Here is a 23,303-nt window from a genome sequence, read left to right on the forward strand (position 1 = left end):
CTGATGTATCTATCAATTTGAATGAATGAATATTTTATTTTAGTCAAAAAAGAGGAAATAATTATACGTACATATTATCATTGACTTTCAAGTAGAATAGTTAATTTTCTTAAAAATAAGGTAGAATAATTAATTATTTTGTCGATTTTACTTTTTTTTTTTTGAAGCAAATATATAGATAGATTAAAAAAAAAACCAGTTTTGTACAAAGTGATCAGCCAGGATCCAACCATCAAACGGACAAGGAAAACAAAAGAGAAAGCTAAACTAAATAAGCAAATGAGCAATATGCTCCCTAATTTTAGGACTTCTCCAACCTCTATAAACTATAGTGTTGATAATATCTTCATCTATGTTTGTATTATATACTTGATTACCAAAACAAACATCATTCCTATATTTCCACAATGTGTAAACTGTTTCAGCAGCCGCACTTTTGAGCAGTTGGGCCTTCCACCCTTTTCCTTTGCTAGATCTAGTGATCCATCTTAATTCCTCATTCCACTCCATGGGGACATGATCGACTTTCAACCACCTGAGAACCTTATGCCAGATATTTTTCAACTCAATACAGCCAAAGAAAAGGTGGTTAATAGTTTCATCATTGTGACAGAAACAACACTTCAGGTTGACTATCACACCAAATTTCTGAAGCCTATCTTTGGTTGCCAGCCTGCAATGACACGCTAGCCAGAAAACAAAAAGCGCTCTAGGCCGAGCCATATTTTGATACATAGTTTGTCTCCAACCTACCACAGCATAATCCACTCTCAACATTTGATAAACTTTCCTTGTGATAATCTTACCCTTCATGTTGTTCCACCCCTCTACCTGTTGGAGCGAGTCCCTTTGCTGAAGGATAGCTTTAAGAATCCATGAAGAATTCTGCTTTACAGGCATAGTCATCAAGTTGTCCTGCTTAATATAGTAACTATGGATCCATCGAATCCATAAGCTGTCCTTTCAGTTCGGAATGGAGTTCTTTTTGTCTACATAATTTATCAAAAAAAATGGAGTTCTTTTTACTAGCTTAATATGTTGATAAATCCAGATACCTAAAAATTCATTTTCAGACAATTGAACCTTCTCAAATTGTTTCTTTTTAAGAACCAAAAAGATTTGTGCCAAAATAATAGATGCCAAGAAGAACAAGAGACCTTGGACACGTAACGGGTCTTGAAGCACTATTTCTGTATCCCCTGACCAAATCCACCCACATTAGGATTACTCGTTAATGGTTGATCAAGTTTGATAGATTCACCTTCTGAAACAAGAAGTTCTAGTCCTGGCGGTATAATATCAATCACTTCACGTCCATCTGATGGAGCCACTATCGTTATTTCGTATCCACCTTTTTCTTTTCGTATAATTTTGTTTACTATACCAGTTGCTGTAGCATTATAAACATTATTATTACTCTTGCTCCCGTCAGGATAAATCTGACCCCTTCCTCTGTTCCCGCCTACGTATATAGGATATTTTAAGAAGTGAACATCTCTCTTAGTAGCGGGATCTGGAGAAAGAATAGGAAAGGTAATTTCACAATATTTCTTCCCGGGAACGGGGCCTACCACAATAATACTTTTTTTTGTGGGACGGTAGCTTTGAAAAGACAAATTACCTATCTTTAAATTATTATGGTTCTTTTACTTTTACTTTCCGATGAAACTTTAAATTATTATGGTTCTTTTTTCTAAATATTGTGAGTAATAAAAATGAAACTGAACAATCAAATGAATGATACTTATCTTATTAAAAAATAAATAAAATCCTTATTTTAATTTACGAAAAACTAAATTAAAAGAATCCGACAAATACCACTTTTGTTTAAAAGCCACTTCACACAATTCAACTTGAACCTCTCAAACATCTCTTCACAATTCTCATCTTTATTTTTTCTTTCAATTTTGGTTTTTTCATAAACCAAACAAACTTCACCCTTTGTGCCTCAAAGCACCAATAGCTAGCTAGCTATGTCCAACAAGGAGCTAACTTCACCATTAGGAGAAGCAAAGGTTCCATTATTATTACCACCAACAACAAATGAAGATGAAGAAGAACAAGATCTTACAAGAAAGGTTTGGATTGAATCAAAGAAACTATTGTTGTAAAAATTGGACCTACTCATAATAATAAACAACATATAAATTTAACCAATCGAATATACATGAATCAGAATAAAATAAAATAGAGTTCACAAGAACTTATCTTATGATCGTTGTAATTGATGTCGGCACTACCATGTAGTAATTTGATGTAAACACCCGGATAGTAAACAACGAATTAGACCTGCAAAATATACAATACCTGAGGCGTGCTGATCGCACTGTCCTTAAGGATTTATCCGCCTCATAAGCGCAAATCCCCCAGGATTCAACAGGTCCTTCTCAGATATAAATTATATCTGAGGTATCAGAACTAACAAGTATTATTAGACACCGGTGATTTAATCCAGGAAGATAACTCAATTTGTGAGGGAAGGTAATATTGATTTATATTTTAAAACTCTATGTGCTCAAAATATATGCAGTATCCTTTTCCTTTCTTCATCTCACGTCTATATATATTGTCATATATTTTCATCTCCTTCCAATTAAAACGGTTCAAGCTATTAATTAGGAATAAAGGGGTATAGATGCCAAAATATAACCGTACTTGACCAAGTAATAAGCACATTTAACATATCATTAATCATAATAGTAATAGGATTAATTAATTATTTTAAAACTATAAATACAATAATATTAAAATAACTTTAAAATAAATTATTTTGACAAAATAGACAACAATCCCCCACAATTTATTTTAAAGTTTAAAAGAGTACTCAAAAAATCATTTCCTGGATTAACATCATTGATGTAATGCATCAAACTGGTGTAGCAAGCTATATGAACCAGTGCTAGACTAATAGTACTTAACACACAGTAACATTGGTGTAGCAAGCTATATGAACCAATGAAACTTAGCGTATGTTAGCGGTCTACCAATCGCATTACACCCCACAGTTCTTGTTGTTGCCGCTGTGTTGCGCGAATAGGCCGTGCGCGTGCCTGGATTCTTTCATGAGTGCTCTAGAGATTTCGCCAAGATCTCATACAAGCGGCCCCACTTGACACTCACATAGGTGATTTCATCAAGTGTATGCTGCAAATCATACACCACCCATAAGGGCTATGAAAATCATTAAAAGCTTTGTTAGCTTATCCTCTCAGTAATGCACTATCTAGCACTTTCTCATTCACACCATAGGAAAAGGACCAAGACAAAAATTAATTAACTAATTTTTGTGTGCTAGCAGATCTAACAAGTAACTTGTTCTTACCCATATGAACCTTATTCATGGGATCTCCAATCACAAAGGTTGGGTTCCTATCACTTGTTGATTTCAAATGGCTTAGGTCCAATTCCCCTCGATGTGTCACAAAATTATTTCTTCCCAGGGGCTTGTTTTAGTAGCTACTTTATACACAAATGATGAAGAGATAATTTTCTTCAATCAAGTAATATTGACTAAGACGTCTCGAAGTCAATTAATCTCATATAATATTTATTCAAGTCTATAATAATAAACTTGTTCCTCACAATAAATTCACTTATCGATTTTATTTTCATCGGCTCTTATATCCGATTAACATCATTGTATTATTTTAATATAATGGCTCTTTCTCTACAAGCAATATCTCATATATTGCATCTATAATATATTCCATCAGGTCTACTTAGATAAATTCTAAGCGACAACATCTCCACAAAGGAGAAAATAAACTCAAGACTTGATTTATTATAAGGTCTACTTGAAAGACTATCAAGCAACATCACCCCCACATTTGGTAACATAGGTGGATTTTTATTCAGGTCTACTCAGATGATTTCTCAAGTTACAATGTCCTCATAATTGAGACAATTTATAATGCCGCCGCACATAGAGATATGTTTTCTCATGTTTTACTAAACATCATTGTATTATTTTAATACAATGGATAATCCACAATTTTATTAAACATCATTGTATTATTTTAATACAATGGATAATCCTCAATTTCACTAAACATCATTGTATCATTTTAACACAATGGATAATCCACAATATACCATATTTTAATTTATGGTATCTCAAAAATATTTCATGAATCACAATTATATATAGGTTTACTTAGAATATTTCTAAGCGACAACGATTCATCGATTAACAAAATGAAACTACTTTTATATTATTCTCATAAACACCAAATTAATTTAGCATCACTTTAATAGCCTCTGCCTTCACTATAATAAGTAGCATCTAATTGACCTCAAGTTGATCGACATTAGTGCATATAAAAAAAATATTATCATAGTGACCTCTCAACATTAAATTGTATAATTCAAATATATTCTACTTATTGTCTCAAATAAAAATTATATCTCACTCTCAGGTTAAACACAAGTTTCATCTACAATTCATATATAATAAGTAACATTCTAACAAACCAAGCCACAGACAAATTCATAATTTATAGAAAGTACTACTCATAGCAAAACTTGGTCACGTCAATTTTAGGGAAGGATAATCAAAATAAAATAACTGATCCTAACACTTTATTATATTATTTTAATGCACAAGCTGGATAAATAATGGTATGCATATATACACAAACATATTGCATAACACATACAAGAAGGTCCTTTCACAAAATTAACACAAATTCTCCAATTGAAAAATCAAACATCACAAAAATAGATATTAATTCACTTCATTATATTGTTGCTGTACTATAACACAATTATTTAGAATTGTAACACTGGCCTTCAACTTTAATCAATACATCAGGATATAATGTCATGAACTCACAGCATGTGATTTATAAACAAAAGAGATTATAAAATCTTCAATTCCAATAATAATATTATAACAAATTAAAGCAACGACCATGTTCCTCATATCTTTACTGATAAAAATTGTATTAAGAGCGTACCTTTCATACGCACCATGCAACTCTCTGTAATTACCTCAACACATTGCCTCACAATAACACACAAAAATCTCCCGCACCCAAAATTATGAAACTCTTGTGAATCGAATTCAAAGACAAGAATAAATCCTTAAGATTGTTGTAAAAATTGGACCTACTCATAATAATAAACAACATATAAATTTAACCAATCGAATATACATGAATCAGAATAAAATAAAATAGAGTTCACAAGAACTTATCTTATGATCGTTGTAATTGATGTCGGCACTACCATGTAGTAATTTGATGTAAACACCCGGATAGTAAACAACGAATTAGACCTGCAAAATATACAATACCTGAGGCGTGCTGATCGCACTGTCCTTAAGGATTTATCCGCCTCATAAGCGCAAATCCCCCAGGATTCAACAGGTCCTTCTCAGATATAAATTATATCTGAGGTATCAGAACTAACAAGTATTATTAGACACCGGTGATTTAATCCAGGAAGATAACTCAATTTGTGAGGGAAGGTAATATTGATTTATATTTTAAAACTCTATGTGCTCAAAATATATGCAGTATCCTTTTCCTTTCTTCATCTCACGTCTATATATATTGTCATATATTTTCATCTCCTTCCAATTAAAACGGTTCAAGCTATTAATTAGGAATAAAGGGGTATAGATGCCAAAATATAACCGTACTTGACCAAGTAATAAGCACATTTAACATATCATTAATCATAATAGTAATAGGATTAATTAATTATTTTAAAACTATAAATACAATAATATTAAAATAACTTTAAAATAAATTATTTTGACAAAATAGACAACAACTATGGCATATTGTAGGTCCTGCAATTTTCAGCCGTATTGCATCCTATTCTATGTTGGTCATCACTCAAGCTTTTGCTGGTCATCTTGGTGATCTTGAACTTGCAGCTATCTCCATTGCCAATAATGTTGTTGTTGGCTTTGATTTTGGCCTCTTGGTACATTTACATAACACTATTCTCTTTCGTGCTTCATTTTCGTATAATTTGTTTTTCTTAATCCACCGTAATTAGAGTCTTTGACAAATTTTGATTGTCTAGAGTCGACAATCTCTACATTCACACAATTGATATATCGGTGATTGTTGGATTAAAATTGGACGGTCAAGATTTTAATTTTGATTTTTAAGTTCAAAATCAAATAACGAGCTTGGAATCTTGTCTGGTCTGATTACATCTAATAACCACTGATATGTTCTTGTGTGAATGGGGAAATTAGTGACTACAGGCAGTCATAATTTGTCTTTAACTGAGGTATCCTTGTGGCTTACACTAGTTTGTTATGAAACTAATCATGAGTTGGCAAAACAAAATCTTGTTTATGTTTTATTTTAATTAACTTATACTACATAAAAATGTTCAACTTCACACAAAATATTTGTCCAAAGTTTCCACCATAAGTGTTAAGAGAGATTGTAATTGAAGATCAATATTTTTGTGCCTCATTTTATTTTTTGAGTTTAGTGGTTAAAAATTTATTCTTTGAAGTGAATAAGTGAAGAATCTCAGATTCAAACTTCGACCTCTGGATATATTATATATAATATGATATCTGTATCAACTGAGTTTTATTCACGGAAAATTTTGCATCAAATTTTTAATTTGTATTAATGATTTAATATTTTTTTTCTAGTAATGAATTAATCATTTTTGTTGTGTAATTTTTCAGTTGGGAATGGCAAGTGCATTAGAAACACTATGTGGACAAGCATTTGGTGCAAAACAATATTACATGTTAGGAGTGTACATGCAAAGATCATGGATAGTACTTTTCATATGCTGTATTTTCCTTCTCCCAATATACCTTTTCGCAACACCAGTTTTAAGACTATTGGGACAACCAGAAGATTTAGCAGTATTATCAGGACAAGTTTCAGTGTGGATGATACCATTGCACTTTGCATTTGCGTTTCAATTTCCTCTCAATAGATTCTTACAGAGTCAACTTAAAACCGGTGCTATAGCTTGGGTTTCTCTCTTTTCATTATTGGTGCATGTTTTTGTTAGTTGGTTGTTTGTGTTTAAGTTTCAGTTTGGTGTTATTGGAACTGCTGCTACTCTCAATTTTTCTTGGTGGGCTCTTACTTTTGGGCTTTTTGGTTACACTGTTTGGGGTGGGTGTCCTTTAACATGGAAAGGCTTTTCCATGGAGGCTTTTTCCGGACTTTGGGAATTTGTTAAACTCTCTGCTGCTTCTGGAGTTATGCTATGGTAATCATAACTTTTTATTGTTGTTCATATTTTTAGATTTTACTCTCTTTGTGATGAAATATAAGCAAAAATTCACATTTTAAAGTTCATTATATAATTAATGTATCTGATCTATATTATATATCATATACGTTAAAAGTTCACATTTTCCTTATATTTTATCATGTTTGTTTTGGTTTTGGGATTTTTTTTTTGTTTTAATTTTTGTTTTTGTGTTTGCAGTTTGGAGAATTGGTATTACAGAATTTTGATATTGATGACTGGAAACCTACCAAATGCAGAGATTGCAGTAGATGCTTTGTCCATATGGTAATTATTTATTTATTTATTTATTGGGTACAACAATATTATTTATTTTATTCGAGTCAATTAAGGTATTAATGATATGAATACTATACTTAATTTTATATTAAGATGTTAATTTTTTATACTGACAATATATTTATAGTTACCTCAAAAAACTCAAAAAGAATTATATTATATATTTTTAAATTTTTTCTTGTTTTGTTATGATTGTTTTTATGCTGATCCACACTATATATTTGTTTTGTTTTGGCAGTATGACAATAAATGGTATGGAGATGATGATTCCACTGGCATTCTTTGCAGCCACAGGGTAACATACTTGTCTTATTTTAATTTTCACATGCTTGATTCCAAAATTTGTACACTTCTTGTTTTATTTTAGTTTTTCTTCACAAGAGAAAAACGAAGGCCTCATAAAACTCAGGGCTAATATTAAAACATGATGAGGCCAAAGCAAAATCTTATTGGGTTAGATGATTAACATGACATACCCAATAATTATCTAACAAATAAAATACTACTATAGGCCAAAATTAAATTGCGGTGGTGAGTGATTGAGTTCTTTAGACGTTATGAAGAAAAATAAAAATAACACACGTAATCTATGACAATGTTAATGTATACTATTTACCACTAAAAAAAAACATAATATAGTAGCCATAGAAAACAATTGGTTCCTAGTCAAACAAGATTTTGCATTATGCTAATGAAATTTGTCGTGGAGCTTAAACATAGAGCTTGTATGAAATATGAATTAGTATTGTTGTCTCTAGATTTTGGCTGTAAAGGCACTATCATAGCCTCATAATAATACAAATAAAATACGACAAATATTTCTTGCGTGTTTGAATTCCATAGATTATTTATACTTTGTACAAAAAAAAGGGAGAGTGAACATTAATCTATATATCATTTTTATATAGAACAAATTTGTCTGAGTATAAAAATTTGAGAGATTAATTTAAATATTATTTTTTATTAGAGATTAAATTAAATGTATAGAAAATTGGAAGAGAATCTTCACTCTTTAAATACTCTAGGCTACTTTTTGTGACTAGGACAAATTTATACTATATTATTGTATTTTGATGGCTCAAATATAAATTCAGTGAATCATATGGGAAGACTAAGAACAAATGTTTGGTTTGGTCACTATAATCTGTATACTTGATGGCTACGTCTATGTTTTCATGATGCCATCAATAATTTTGTTATTAATTTGACATTCAATGTTATTACCATAAAATAGTACTAGAAATAAAGACAACTAACTGACTTTACTATAATTATACAGAGAGAGACATGGCCCATTCAATATTGTGCTTCTCTGTTTTTCCTCTCCAAATCACGTCATACAATATCAATAGTTGATTTAAATTAAATAATTAATTATTGGGTCATGCTAACCGGTGCCCCCAGGACACTGGTTAAGAAAACTAAAAAAGGAAATTTTAAAATTAAAAATAACATTGTTTACACTTTCGAGACGTTGACTGCACAAACTTTAATGTCATATTACTATATTTGGTTCCTTAAACAGTGTCTCGGGCATTGTTTAGCATTTTCCTTAATTATTTAAAGGATTTTCCATGTACCCCTTTTCCAGGTACCCCTCAATCAATTACCTGAATATTTTGCAAGATAAAAAGAAATTAGGTTTTAGCTTTTGTCTTATGACTTATAAGTTAAAAGACATGTTTGAGACAATCTTTTTAGAAAGAGTTTTTAACTTATTTTACTGATTTATAATTTCAAGTAGCTTCTGAGCTTATAGCTTCTATAGCTTTTCATTTTTTCTTCCTCTTTTACCCTTATTATTTTAACTAAAATTCATATTTACCCTTTATAATTTATTATCATTAGAATTTAAAATAAAATAAGTAAATGCATGTTTTAACGTTACTTCTTTTAAAATCACATGTATATAGTATGTTTTAACGTTGCCTTATTATCTATTTTCAAATATGAAGGCTAAAGCATATTATTTTTTTTATCAATTCATAGGTTCTATAATCTTTTTGAAACAACGTATCTTAGTATAATTATCCATTATACTATATTGTGAATATATTCTGTTATTTTTTCATAAAGTATATCAACTGAAAGGAAAATATTTTTTTTTAAAAAAATTCAGCATATAAAAATTAGTTTAATAATAATATTTGAAAGATATATTTATTGAATTAATAAACTTAAAAATATTGTTAAAAAAAATAAAATAAACTTGAAATATTAAATTCTAAGTATCTTAAATAGTATTAATTTAATAAAAAAAATTATTGAATTAAAAATATCCTTTTATGTCATTTTACATTTATCAGTCAGTTGAACCGCTAATTTTACCAAACACTTCAATCAGGTTATCAACTAGGAGCTATCAGCCATTAACCATAAGCTATCAGCCAGCTTATCTTATACTAGCGGGCCAGACAGGCGCGTTCCGCGCCTGCCTGTGTTTAACTTATGTCAAAAAAAAACTCTTATGTTATGAAATTAAAAATCAGAGATTAATAAAATTTTTCAATTAAAAAATGTACCTTATTTAAATTTCTGTAAGAATTGTGATAGTTGGAAGACCTTAATACGAAAGAATCATTGTGTTATTTGAATTTAAAATTTGAATTTAAAATGAAGGGTAATTTGGACAATATAAAAAATCCAACCCAAACTCACTTATGCTTTTTATATATTATCTTTTTTATATATCGTTATAGATAATATTTTGTACCTAATACTAGTGTTACACATTAAGTGTGATTCACATGGTTAAGAAGCGTTCAATCATTGTGGAAGAGTAACATTTAAGAATGTCGTTAAAGAAAAAAATTGTTTTATTTTTATTTCTTATCACTGATATCATATGATATTCATGTGGTGAAAATACAAGTAGTAACAATGAAAGTTACAATGCAATATGCAGAGTGAGGGTTGCAAATGAACTTGGAGCTGGAAATGGGAAAGCAGCAAAATTTGCTACTATAGTTTCTGTGATAACATCATTAATAATAGGACTTTTCTTCTGGATGTTGATTTTGATATTGCACAATAAATTTGGCTACATATTCACCACTAGTAAAGCTGTTCTTGATGAAGTAGGCAAGCTTTCTCTTCTATTAGCCTTCACAATTCTTCTCAACAGTGTTCAACCAGTTCTATCAGGTATTTAAATCTCAAATATATACATATAATATATAGTTTAATTTTGATACACTGTCGGTATAATAAAATTTACACCGTCAACATATTACAATCAACTCATAACCGTGACTTTGGAAGTAACTATATTCAATGATCTGACGATTATTATTGACCGATAATATTAACAGGAGTGGCTGTCGGATCGGGGTGGCAATCATATGTTGCTTACATAAATTTGGGTTGCTACTATATTATTGGGGTTCCTCTTGGATTTATAATGGGTTGGGTCTTTAATCAAGGAGTTATGGTATGTTTAATATTTTTTACTTTTTTTATTGTCTTAGTTTCTAAACTTCTATGAATTTAAAATGTGAACTAATGGTAATGAAATTGACCAATCAGGGAATCTGGGCAGGGATGATTTTTGGAGGAACAGCCACTCAAACATTGATATTGTGTTGGATTACACTTCGGTGCGATTGGGACAAAGAGGTAATTACCTAACTGATCATCGATATAAATGAGTTTTATACTGACATCTAACGTATGATCAAAACTTACAACATTGTTATATTATTAGATGTTAGTGTAAAATTGATTAGTATCGTTTCTTCGACACTTTACTAGCTAGTGGTATTGGTTTTGACTTTTGATAAATATAATTTTGATTTCATTATTGTGTTGGCTGAAATTGCAGGCAGAGAAAGCAAAACTGCACATAACAAAGTGGTCGGATCGAAAACAACAACTTAGATAGATAAATATTGAATATCAGTGTAAAATTAATTTGTACCTTTTATTTAAGAGATAAAAGTTTTTGGTAAAAAATAGAAGAGATAAAAGTTGAAGAACTTCTTGGTTCGTCAATTCTTTTATGGGCTTGTCTCTTGGTAACCAAAATTGATAGGAATTGGTATTAATTTGTACCGGGCTTTTTATTATTACTATTTGTACACTGGGGCTATATTCATCCAAATTAGTATATAATTATGATTATTCATTCTTCAATAAATTATATAATTCTCTTAAATTTATTGTCTTAAAGCCATTAGATTTGGCTTAATGATGAGGAGTTTAAGTAATATACTAAAGTTGCGTAAAAAAAAAACGAGTAATATACTAAAGTTTATGAGTTTGATTTTGAGTTCCACTATAAAAAAAAAAATGTCGTCTTAGCCTCATTATATTGTTGTTTATTTAAATCCAATATGAGGTATTGGTTCATACCCCTACTATAGTACTCATCCCCATATCCGCGGATTGAAAAAATACTCGTACCCATCCCCATACCCGCGTGGGTAACAATTTTTTCCCCCGTCCCCATACCCTATGGGTACCTAGGTACCCATACCCATACCCGTTACCCGCATTTTTACTAAAAATAAATTGATCAATTATAAAATATCATATAATTTTAATAGAATTAAAATTTTTTTTAAGATTTTAATATTGACTAATGAAAATTATAAACAAAATTATTACTAACCTTATGTTAAAGTTCATATTTATGTTAAATATTCACATTATTTTTATATTATGTTATACATAAACATTTTTATTAAAAATATGTAATAGTTTAGTAGAGTTGTATTGTTTTAAATTGATTTACATATATTATAATATACTAATATAAATAAAATAAATAAATATATATTATGTGGGTATGGGGCGGGATGAGTACTAAGGTACCCGTATCCGCACCCATACCCGTTCATTTTTGCGGGTAATTACTCATACACGTGCCCGTACCCAAAATGCGGGTTTTTACCCTACCCGATGTGGGTAATTTTTGCGGGTACGTACCCTCTTGGTATGAGTCAAATTGTCATCCCTATCTACGTAAACGCCAAAGTAAATGGCATGCTTTGTGCGAGGCTTCAACTTTCCATATACCATTTCGATTATCAGTCACATGATACTTGTCACTATGTATAATACAAGACATAGTTAATTTATAACTGAATTTCACGTAATAATAACCATTTTTTTCCTAAATAATCAGTTGTAACTGTTTCACGAAGTAGACGATCTCAATCGCACAAAAAAAATCAAACGTTTCTGATTTATTTAATTAATTTGGATAATTTTCTATAAAATTTAATTTTAATCATTATTTTTAATTAAATAAATGGTCAGAAGCAATTAGTGCATCGACGCAATAGCTGCATCAAATCCTCTTTCATCTCTTTCCACTATAATTTTTTTTTTTTTTTGTCTTAATCTTGTAGGTGTTCTATTAACATTGGAGTTTATTCTGATTTTTTAGCGAGCGTATGCAACCTAGTTCATTTAAATTTTTGGATAGTTTGCTCTCTATTCCACTTAACTTAATCATAATCTCCTTATATATATAGTATTTTCCAATTAATCGGGAGAATTTTCTGATGGTGTGCAAAAATTATTGGGAGATATTTTCTATTGTTTAAATTTTACTGAAAAATATAGTATAAATAATACCAAATTATATATTTTCACAATGTCTGGAGATATATTGTTTCTTCCAGTGTGAACAAGGCAGAAAAGAATAGCGACTATCAAACTTTTAATCCAATATAAGATTTAATGGGTAATTAAGCAAGGCCATTCTTTCCTTCAAAAAAAAAAAAAGCAAGGCCATTCTTAAATGAACTTGTTGGAGCGTGAGTATTTTTATTTTTTTTTTATAATCTGTTGGAGCTTGAGTAAACCTGTACTATTATGTGAGAATTTATTTTGGTGTCATGTGCTTCTCATGCGTTATGCTTGTTTCTAATTTTACCATTCTGCTACTTAAATAAAGGTCATTAAAATATGAGAAATTCTAAGAAATTTTGCAACTGTCGTATACTACTTAAGTAGCGGATCAGTCGGTGGCCAATTTTAATTAGCCATTTGTGTGTCCATAGCATTGGTCAATACTCAATGGGAGACAATCTAAATTTCTATTAAAAACAAAAAACCTATCCCTTTCTCTTATAATCTGTCATTCACTCCTCTTCCCTTCTTTCTTTTGTTTTTCCATTTTAGTTAGTTTAGTTTTTGTTAGTTTTTATCATTTCGTGTGTAAATGGCCGCATAGTCCATCGTCGGTTAGTCATATTGCTTTCATCGGTGTTCTTTAGTCGCATGGATGAGAGCGATATGGTAATCGACGAAGGAGTTTTTGTGTCCAAAGTGGGAACAATATGACTAATTGAAACAAAGACTATTCAAATAGTGTCTTCCCACGCACAAATGAGACTGTCCCGTGCTGCTAAACTGATATGTGGTAGTAGCTAAGTGGCCACCTAAAGGACCAAAAACAAAACCTGTAGAGAATGCTGAGCAGGACGTTGATAAACGTTGGCAGGAGAAACGTGCTCCCCTTTATGGTCCTTATTGTTAATTTAATTAAATTTGATGTAATTTTTTTGTCTAATATCTAATGTCTAATTTTCCTCAGGAAGATTTCATTCACTGTCCCCGTTCTTATATTAATTTAATTTTGAAGTTGAAACACTTGACAAAGTGTATAAGCTGATGTGATTTTTCTATCTAATTTATAAAATTAATTTGCTTTTACGTTGTAACAATTTAACAAATGAAACTAAGGATCTTATAAATTAAATACTTCGACTTCATCCTTGTCATCCTAGGGTTCAACCATGCAAGCCGCGATTTCATCAAAGGTCATCGGATGGATCAAGCTTGAACATATATCTTTAATGGATCTAGGGATGTCAATTTGATCTATAAATGGAGATTCCCATGGGGATTTCCCCGTTTGGGGATCGAAGACGTGAATTTTTTTTCAGCAGATATGTCGATAGATGGTGATGGAATTTTATCCCCTTTCCCACAAAGCCTCCGTACCCGAATACTTTATTAAAATAACATTTATATGTATATATTTAAATACTTTATATGTTATATTTATTTATTTATATTTTCACACAATGTCTGCATAAATTTATTTTTATGTGATGTTTATTATTATTATCAAAATTCACAACACTCACAATAGTGTTTTAATTTTCTATTTGTTTTATGATTATAAACTTTTTTCGCAACTAACTTGATTGAAATTAATAGAAATTTGATAACTTTTTTTAATGTTGATGGATCCCTGCGAGAACTGTGGGGATCCGTGCGGATGGGGATGGGGGAAGAATACTCTTCGAAGCGAGGATTGGAGACGGGGATAGAGATAATTTTAAATGGTGCAGAGTTGTGTATAAAAGGTAAACTCTTTCTTGTGAAAAATCTTTCTACTTGAAACGTATCATAACTCATTTTTATTTGTGAACAGACCAATTCAGACCATTTAACATGGGAGTTTATGCAGAGCGAGTTAAACAGAGAGCCCATTGCCTAACCCGCTTACTCAACTCTAGTTCTCTCCTCTCTAGAGCCCAAGTTCATTATCATTTGAATCAATTCATTATCCACAACTTATTAAATAACTAAGCATAATTAATTAAATAAATGGTAATTAAATTTAAGGGTTAAATAAATTTTTAGTCCCTATACATATCTTAAGTTCTGTTTTTAGTCCCTATAAAGTTTTTTAGCCACTTTTGGTCCCTCAAATATTTTCTATCACAGCTTTTGGTCCATACTTTTAAATCAACTCTTGTGTATTTTCACATTTTTGAATGATTTTTTTGTATTCATGTATATAACATTATAAGAAACCTCTGCAACAAATATTTAGAATTTTTTTAACATAAAATGAATTATTTATTAATTTTTAAGCACAAAAAACTAAAATGTTCATATTTAATTAAGCCTTTGTCACAAAATATTAAACTTTTGCAAAAAAGATTCATATGATGTACTAAACATAATCGTGATTTTTTTAAAAAAAAAATTCAAATGATATATACAAGTTGATGAAAAGTAGAGACAAAAAAATTTGTGGGACCAAACCTTGCTGAAATTTTTTATAGGGACTAAAAATAAAATTGAAGATATTTATAAGGACTAAAAATATACTTCACCCTAAATTTAATGCACCCTTTATTCTATTACTCTTTCCGTTTCAAATTACTTGACTTTTTAGAAACTTTTTTTTTTTTCAAATTACTTGTCTTTTTGATAATTTATGTTATATTTTGTCCATTATATCCTCCTTACTTTAAATCTTTTTATTGCATCTGTTTTTTTTTACTAAACTTCTTTGTATAATTTGTTTAAAAAAAATTGATACATAAAATATTAAATTTATTGGAAAGAGAAAGTGTGTGCAAAAAAAAATATATTGATGAATTAAAATAAGGGTATAATAGGAAAAGAATGTGCAAAAATAAACTTTCTTAATTTCTTGTTTTTTTTCTAAAAAGTCAAGTCATTTGAAACGGAGAAAGTATTTATTATTAATCCTTTTTTTTTTACATAAAACTAGTTTAAAGACCCGTGCATTCGCATGAGTCCATTTATTTTTATTTGATATTTAAGTTTGTTATTATATTAAGGTAGAATATTTATTTAGAGTTATGTACCAAAAAAATATAAGTGGAATTATTGTGTTTTTTTTTTGTAAATAAATAATGACCCCGTGTGTAATTTTTTCTATATTGTTTCTATAAATTTTTTTTACTAAATGATGATAGCCAATTATATGATGTTTTTACTAGTAAATTAGAGTAGTTTTAATAGTAATTGAAGCCCAAAAGCAAGCAAATACCGGGAAAAGTGAAATCACAAGACCCAGAAGCAAGAAAAGTGGAAAAAGCAGCAAAAAAGGGCAAAAATGTAATAAGGCAGCGCAACCATCGTACCCACGATGAGTCTCGGCGTGGCGCAATGAGAAGGCGGTTTAATTGAAGAAAATCTGCAGAAAATCTTTTTCATCGTGGCACGATGGCTTGTCATCGTGGCACGATGATGACTTGAAAAATACGCAGAAAATCCTGAGAAGATCTTCCATCGCACCACGATAAGATCCATCGTGGCCACGATGAGGCGAAAATACACGCCACCACGATGGGTGCGATTGATGCGCAGAAAAAGCTCAAACTCAGCTGAAAAACTATAAATAGAGCTTCATTCCTCCACTATTATTCATTCAGAAATATTGAGACTTGTTCAATATTCACTCTAAAGTAGGAGAACTCTAAGGAGAAGGCAAGGAGGCCAAGGAACTTCAAGGCCAACAAGGTTCTTTTCTTTCTGCTTTTGTAATTTATTTTTCCTAGGTTAGGTGGAGTCGAGGAACTCCCTTACGAATGCTTGGTTTTGTAATTTATACAATTTGGGTATAATTCAATTGCTTTCTTATTGCTAACTCTTTTATCGTGTGATATTATATTTATTTTAATATTTGTTCACATTAGAATAAAATCTAAGGACCTAGTGAATATCGCATAGGAAACGAAGCTAGTAATCCGGAACGAAGGACGGTATGCTAGGGCCAACATGAGACCATTAAATTCAGTATATGAGGTCTTAATATATGATTGGAACGCACGATAATTTCTACCATACAGAGTTGCTTCTGGGTAAGTGGTTAGTTTTAGGCACACATGACAGCTTATGACACACAGAGTCACCGGGGTAATGTTACCAAAGTTTATACGAAAAAGTGGAACTTTGGGGCGATGATGCTTAAATAAAGTAAGGGTAACCTTTAACTAGGCTCTGTACAGCTTGTAATAGAAATAGGAACATATATTGCTTCAAACCTATTTTTAACAGTCTAAATCCTAATAGAGGGAAAAAATTGAACAACCAAGCAGGAGTAAGGGAGGGATCCGACCACACTTAACCACCCTGTGTGGTCACACACACCTTTTATTTTCTATCATTTAAATTCAGTATTTTATTTCCTGCATTTTACTAAATTACCCGCAAAGATACCTTTTCAAACAAACGAAGCGAAGACAACTACTATATTCCTAAGTGAAACTAGTAACCTTGACACAATCCATGTGGAGAACGATACACTTATCACTTTATTACTTGGTAGCGATTCTGTGCACTTGCAGAACCACCGTCACTAAACTTTCTATAATGATTTTTTTTTCTTCCTATTTTTATGCGTATAGATTTTTTCTGTTTTGTTTCTATCAATAATTTTTTTTCATATTTTTAAGCATATCCTTTTTTTTGTATTTATCTTAATTATATATATATATTTGTATTTATCTTATATTTTTCTATTTTTTTTTTGTATTTATCTTATATTCTTTCTATATATTTTTTTTTTATTTTTTTAGTGAAATTACAACGAAGGATATAAAATTTGCAACGTGGTTAAAAGTCATAAGGATAATTTAGGAAATTTGGTGGTAATCAATTTTAATATATTAGTAATAGATGCATAAAAAAAATTATTATTAATAAATTAAAGTGATATTATTAATTATTTTACAATTGTTTTCAATAGAATTTGAATTTTGTTTTTAAAATTATAATGTCAACCTCTTACCACCGAGCTGAATACACCATGAACATTTATATCGGTTCAATGAACACAATTTATAAGAGATGATAAAAAATGTTTTGGTCAAAATAAATGATAATTTAATCATTACATTTACAGCAATAATGATATTATAGGTAAGAAATTAATTTATAATTATTCTTTTTATTTGTATAAAATATTGTATATATACATGCATGTATACTTTTTTTTTTTTTAATAATACATGCATGTATACTTAAGTACTACATGCATATGCATACTAAACCGATTTGGAAGGGGAAAAATGGTATTTTTTTGGTACATTAAAAATGGTATTTTAAAGTCCCCATGAGCTTAGCTCAATTGGTTGGGACATCAGCATTTTATATGCAGGAGCCAGGGTTCGAACCCTGGACACTCCACTTATCCATCTTTAAAGATGGAATTTCAAGCCACTAGGCTACCTGACCAAAAAAAAAAAAAAATAAAAAAAAAATGGTATTTTAAATGAGTAATTTTTTTTTTTTGACGAAAAATGAGTAAAGTTTTTGTATTTATTTCCTAATTTTCTTGTATTTATTTTCTATAATTTTTTTTATTAAAAAATAAATAATAAAAAAATTGAATATGTTGACTAATTTTTCTAATATGTCTACAATTATTAGATACTACCCCATTCGTAAATATAAGAACCTTTTATAATTTTTTTTTTTGTCAAGTAGTTCAGTGGCTAGAAATCTCACCCTTTAGGTGAATATGTAGGATGTTTGGAGTTTGAACATCAATCTCTGCATATATATAATGCGACGTCCCAAATGAGCTAAGTTCACGAGTTCTTATTTTCGCTTTTGTAAGACATACACTTAATTATTTTTATTTTTTTTCTACAATGTAAAACAAATGCTATGATAATAATGTAAATAAACTCTCTCTTGAGAGATAACGAATAAAAACAACATTCACTATCAATAAATTTATTATTACAATCAACTTTCTTAATTTTTGTAATTTAGTCAACGGGCCGGGTCAAATATAATACTTAGTAATAGAAATCTATTTAATAGGAATTTTGACTAAAAAATAAAAAGAATCAAATAGGAATGTATTTAATAATATGTATATTTAAGCCCTCGATTAAAATATAACGAGCAATTAACTGTTTGCAAATACAACCTCATCAAGAGTGATTCAGAGAACAAGAAGACTATAAGATTGTGTTATTGTTGTTTGTGAGTTATACAAGTAGAAGAGCGTAACAAAATTTCTTAGAGACTGAAGGGAAAACACCATAGAGACACAGGTAAATTAATAAATTATCCTTTCATTTCATTACTTGCGTGGGTTATGTTTAATATTTTCAGAAAAATATTGTACTAATCAAAATTTAGACAACTAAAATATTGATAGGGTTGTCCGTTCATAAGTTCTAGCTCAACTAATAATGTTGATATATTACTAGGCTGACTATCTTCTCACTTGAGTTCGAACTTAAAAATTTATAGTTGTGTGAGTTTTAATATATAATATTTTTCATTTTGTCTGCAGACAAAATAAAAACAAAAATATTGATAGAGTTAATCCATTATATATATTGACAATTGACACTGTATTTTTTGTCTTGATCCCAAGAAAATGATCACTCAACTAGACCTGTCCAAAAAAATGTTAAACATGGAGGCATCAACAGGATTAGAGGAAGAAAAAATACCATTGTTGGAAAATAATATTGATGAAGATGAAAATGAGCATTTAGTAAGAAGAGTATGGATTGAGTCAAAGAAGCTTTGGCAGGTAGCAGGGCCTGCAATCTTCAACCGTGTTGGAAATACTAGCATGTTTGTTATGACTCAAGTCTTTGCTGGCCATCTTGGTGACATGGAATTGGCTGCTACTTCCATTGCTATGAATGTCATTCTTGGCCTTGACTTGGGCATTATGGTAAGTTTAATGTTTTAATTTTCAAGAGAAATAGATGAATCTCAACATTTTTTTTTAACTTTGTGCTATTTAGTTGATATATCGTCACAACTTAAAAAGGATGTCTAACAGGGTCTGACACAACTACATAAGTGATAGTAGATGCTTAAGCCGTTTAACCATTTGGTTAGAAGTTCGATTTCTAGCCAATGTATATGAAAAAAATATATGTTAGTAGAAGTTAACCTCTTAGATAAATCTCAGCTATCTTGGTGTATTAATTTTTTGCATTTACGCGGAAATTTCTTGGTTTGACAAATTTTATCACTGTTTTCTCTAAAAAACCAAACACACAATTAATACAAAATGTTTTTAGTTTTGTACATGTTACTCATTTAATTTCATATATTTCTTCTATTGGTAATGATGTTGATTATTGATTATAATCATTTAATTTTGTTTTTGCATTGCATCAGCTGGGCATGTCAAGCGCATTGGAAACACTATGTGGACAAGCATTTGGAGCCAAACAATACAACATGTTAGGAATTTACATGCAACGTTCATGGATTGTTCTTTTCATCACAGGAATTCTTCTTTTACCTATTTTCATCTTTGCAACACCAATCTTAAAATTTTTAGGACAACCACAAGAGATATCTGAGCTAGCTGGAGTGATTTCAATGTGGCTAATACCAACTCACATAGCTTATGCATTTTATTTTCCTTTTCATTTCTTCTTGCAAAGTCAACTCAAGAATAACATCATTAGTTGGGTTACTCTTGTTTCTTTATTGGTCCATTCTTTTCTTTGTTGGTTGGTTGTTGTCAAGCTTAAGCTTGGTGTTATTGCTCTTGTTGCTTCTGGAAATGTGGCTTGGTTTGTTTTGGTGTTTGGTTTTTTTGGGTATGTTGTTTTGGGTGGTTGTCCCTACACTTGGACTGGTTTTTCTATGAGGGCTTTCTCTGATCTTTGGGGATTTGCTAAACTCTCTGCTGCTTCCGGGGTTATGCTATGGTAAGCAATTTCGCATCTTCTCATTGAGATTTTAATTTGCAACCGTATCATGATTTTTGATATTGCGGAGAATTATAGTCAAATATGACTGATCGGGCTCAATTGCTATTACATTGCGCTCACAAAGAAAAATATATATGTTTACGGCCTCAAACATTTTTTTTTTATCTTAACCCTCTTAGAGGAAAGATGTCCTAATAACTCAGAATTCGATCGAAGGTAAAAAAATCCAACTAATTATTTTTTTAGCCAGATTTTGATTTCGAGTACTCCTAATTCATTTACCCTTTGATTGAGTCCAACCACTTAATTTAAGGGCCTCAAGTATAGTTTCATGTTTTGCAACTTTAGTACTTTACATAATTGATTAAATTATTATATGGTCTCTTTTTTAATTGAATTTTCCTCACGAGTTCCTGGAAATTCTTTTACAGCTTGGAAGTTTGGTATGACAAAGTACTCGTGATGATGACTGGAAATCTACATAATGCAAAAACTGTTGTAGAGGCTTTAACAGTATGGTAAGCAATAGTGAGATTATATAACAATTCATATGGACTATTCTTGTTCTGATTTTCTGTTGTTTTTCATTGTTGCTTTGTTTGATGTGGCAGCTTGACCATAAATAATTGGGAGATGATGTTTCCCTTGGCATTCCTTGCTGCAACCGGGTAACAATGCTTCATAACTTTCCCTCATTGCTTTTTTTTTGTTGGTACATAGATGAAATTGCAAAATCGTCATAAACTCACATACACAAGCGAGTGAATCAGGGTTCGAACTCCGATTATGGCGTCCGGCCTAACAAAGAAGATTTAACATTTGTGTATTGACATTGTTGAACAATGTTTGATGGTGCAGAGTAAGGGTAGCAAATGAGCTAGGAGCAGGCAATGGTGAAGCAGCCAAGTTTGCTTCACAAGTTTCAGTGGTGACATCAATTATAATTAGTGTTTTCTTTTGGCTATTGATTATGATCTTTCGTAGTCAATTGGGCTATATGTTTACTTCAAGTGAACTTGTCATTGAAGAAGTAAATAAGTTGTCACCTCTCTTAGGCTTCACTGTTCTTCTCAATAGTGTTCAACCTGTTCTCTCAGGTACTATATAATCCAAATTTTACTATCAATTTTAAGTCATTTGATTTTTATTTATTTAGTTCGTAGATAAGATAACAATTACCCTAAAAATTTACACACACAACAACTGTGAGATCATAAGTTCAAATCCTGATGAAGGTATTCAAGCTAATATATCGACTATTGTCTGTTGAACTAAGTCTTACAGACTTCAATTATTTGATTTTAGTAATGAATGTTTATATCTTTCAATGATATATCAAATAGGGGTGGCTATTGGAGCTGGGTGGCAGAAATATGTGGCCTATGTGGACTTGGGTTGCTACTATCTTATTGGGATTCCTCTTGGGTTTTTGCTGGCCTTTGTGTATCAGCTTGGAGTTCAGGTATGTTGTGTACATTTCTTTATCTTATGTGCTACTTTTCAACTCACATTTCTGAAAAATTCTCCCATGTTTTTAGAAATACAATTTTAGATGATATAACATTCTTTAATTCGTCAAAAAAAAAAAAAAACTTTGATGTGTACATAGTACATTCAAACTTTGAGATATTACATTATGATAAGTTCAACACTTGGATTTGTTTTGTTTTCTAACATAATGGTGATGTTAATTAGTCATATAAATTTGTCATTAGGGACTCTGGGCGGGGTTAATTTGTGGCGGACCAGCACTTCAAACTTTGATCCTAGCTTGGGTTACCATTCGTTGTGATTGGAATAAAGAGGTAAATAAAAATTCATTCTTGTTTTTATATCTTTGCATTTAAGTTATATAAGTCTAATTTAATTGTTAACAATTTACAGGCTGAAACAGCAAAATTGCATTTGAGTAAATGGGGAGGACCAAATCATGTACCAAATTGACGCATTTTGAACATACAAATAGTTGAGGTGGACAAGAGAAGAACAAGTGGGCTTATGAGTATTTTTTTCATGGGCAAATTATAACAAATATGTAATTTTTTTAAATACAGCCAAATTACTATTGACTATAAGATTTTATACCTACATATATTCAATTTATGCAATTTTCTGTTAAATCTATTTTCATTAAATACATCATAGTTTTATTATTATTTTTTAATTGTTAAAGAACTTCGTCTTTACACTCTTTGTACTTGGAGAGTTGTGTATTGTTATATGAAAAAAGACGTTAAAAGAAACTGGTTTTTAGAAAAGATTTTTTCTTTTCGCGCCCTATAAGTTGCCAATTTTACTCTCCTCCCTAGATAGGTAGTGTGCGTTGAAGGCTGCAAAATTTGGAAAGACACAGTT

General features: G+C 30.5%; 3 protein-coding genes across 3 annotated transcripts; 2 read left to right on the forward strand and 1 right to left on the reverse strand.

Annotated features, from left to right (window-relative positions):
- Window positions 1-267: 267 nt before the first annotated feature.
- LOC123904333 lies at window positions 268-900 on the reverse strand. Its single transcript, XM_045954007.1, has one exon. The coding sequence runs from the start codon at window positions 898-900 to the stop codon at window positions 268-270; it is 633 nt and encodes a 210-aa protein (XP_045809963.1).
- A 940-nt stretch (window positions 901-1,840) lies between these two features.
- On the forward strand, window positions 1,841-11,677 carry LOC123903879 (protein DETOXIFICATION 27-like). Its single transcript, XM_045953565.1, has 9 exons — window positions 1,841-2,099; window positions 5,776-5,931; window positions 6,662-7,203; window positions 7,426-7,512; window positions 7,763-7,819; window positions 10,430-10,668; window positions 10,836-10,954; window positions 11,050-11,139; window positions 11,345-11,677. Exons 1-9 carry the CDS (start codon window positions 1,974-1,976, stop codon window positions 11,402-11,404), a joined length of 1,476 nt encoding a protein of 491 aa, XP_045809521.1. The 5' UTR covers window positions 1,841-1,973; the 3' UTR covers window positions 11,405-11,677.
- Window positions 11,678-19,672: 7,995 nt separating this feature from the next.
- LOC123903880 (protein DETOXIFICATION 27-like) lies at window positions 19,673-22,939 on the forward strand. The gene is made up of 8 exons (XM_045953566.1): window positions 19,673-19,948; window positions 20,404-20,945; window positions 21,380-21,466; window positions 21,560-21,616; window positions 21,807-22,045; window positions 22,292-22,410; window positions 22,664-22,753; window positions 22,833-22,939. The coding sequence occupies exons 1-8, from the start codon at window positions 19,673-19,675 to the stop codon at window positions 22,890-22,892; spliced, it is 1,470 nt and encodes a 489-aa protein (XP_045809522.1). The 3' UTR covers window positions 22,893-22,939.
- The last annotated feature ends 364 nt before the right edge of the window (window positions 22,940-23,303 follow it).

This window comes from Trifolium pratense, linkage group LG2 (assembly GCF_020283565.1).
Source record: "Trifolium pratense cultivar HEN17-A07 linkage group LG2, ARS_RC_1.1, whole genome shotgun sequence".
Lineage (NCBI taxonomy): Eukaryota > Viridiplantae > Streptophyta > Magnoliopsida > Fabales > Fabaceae > Trifolium > Trifolium pratense.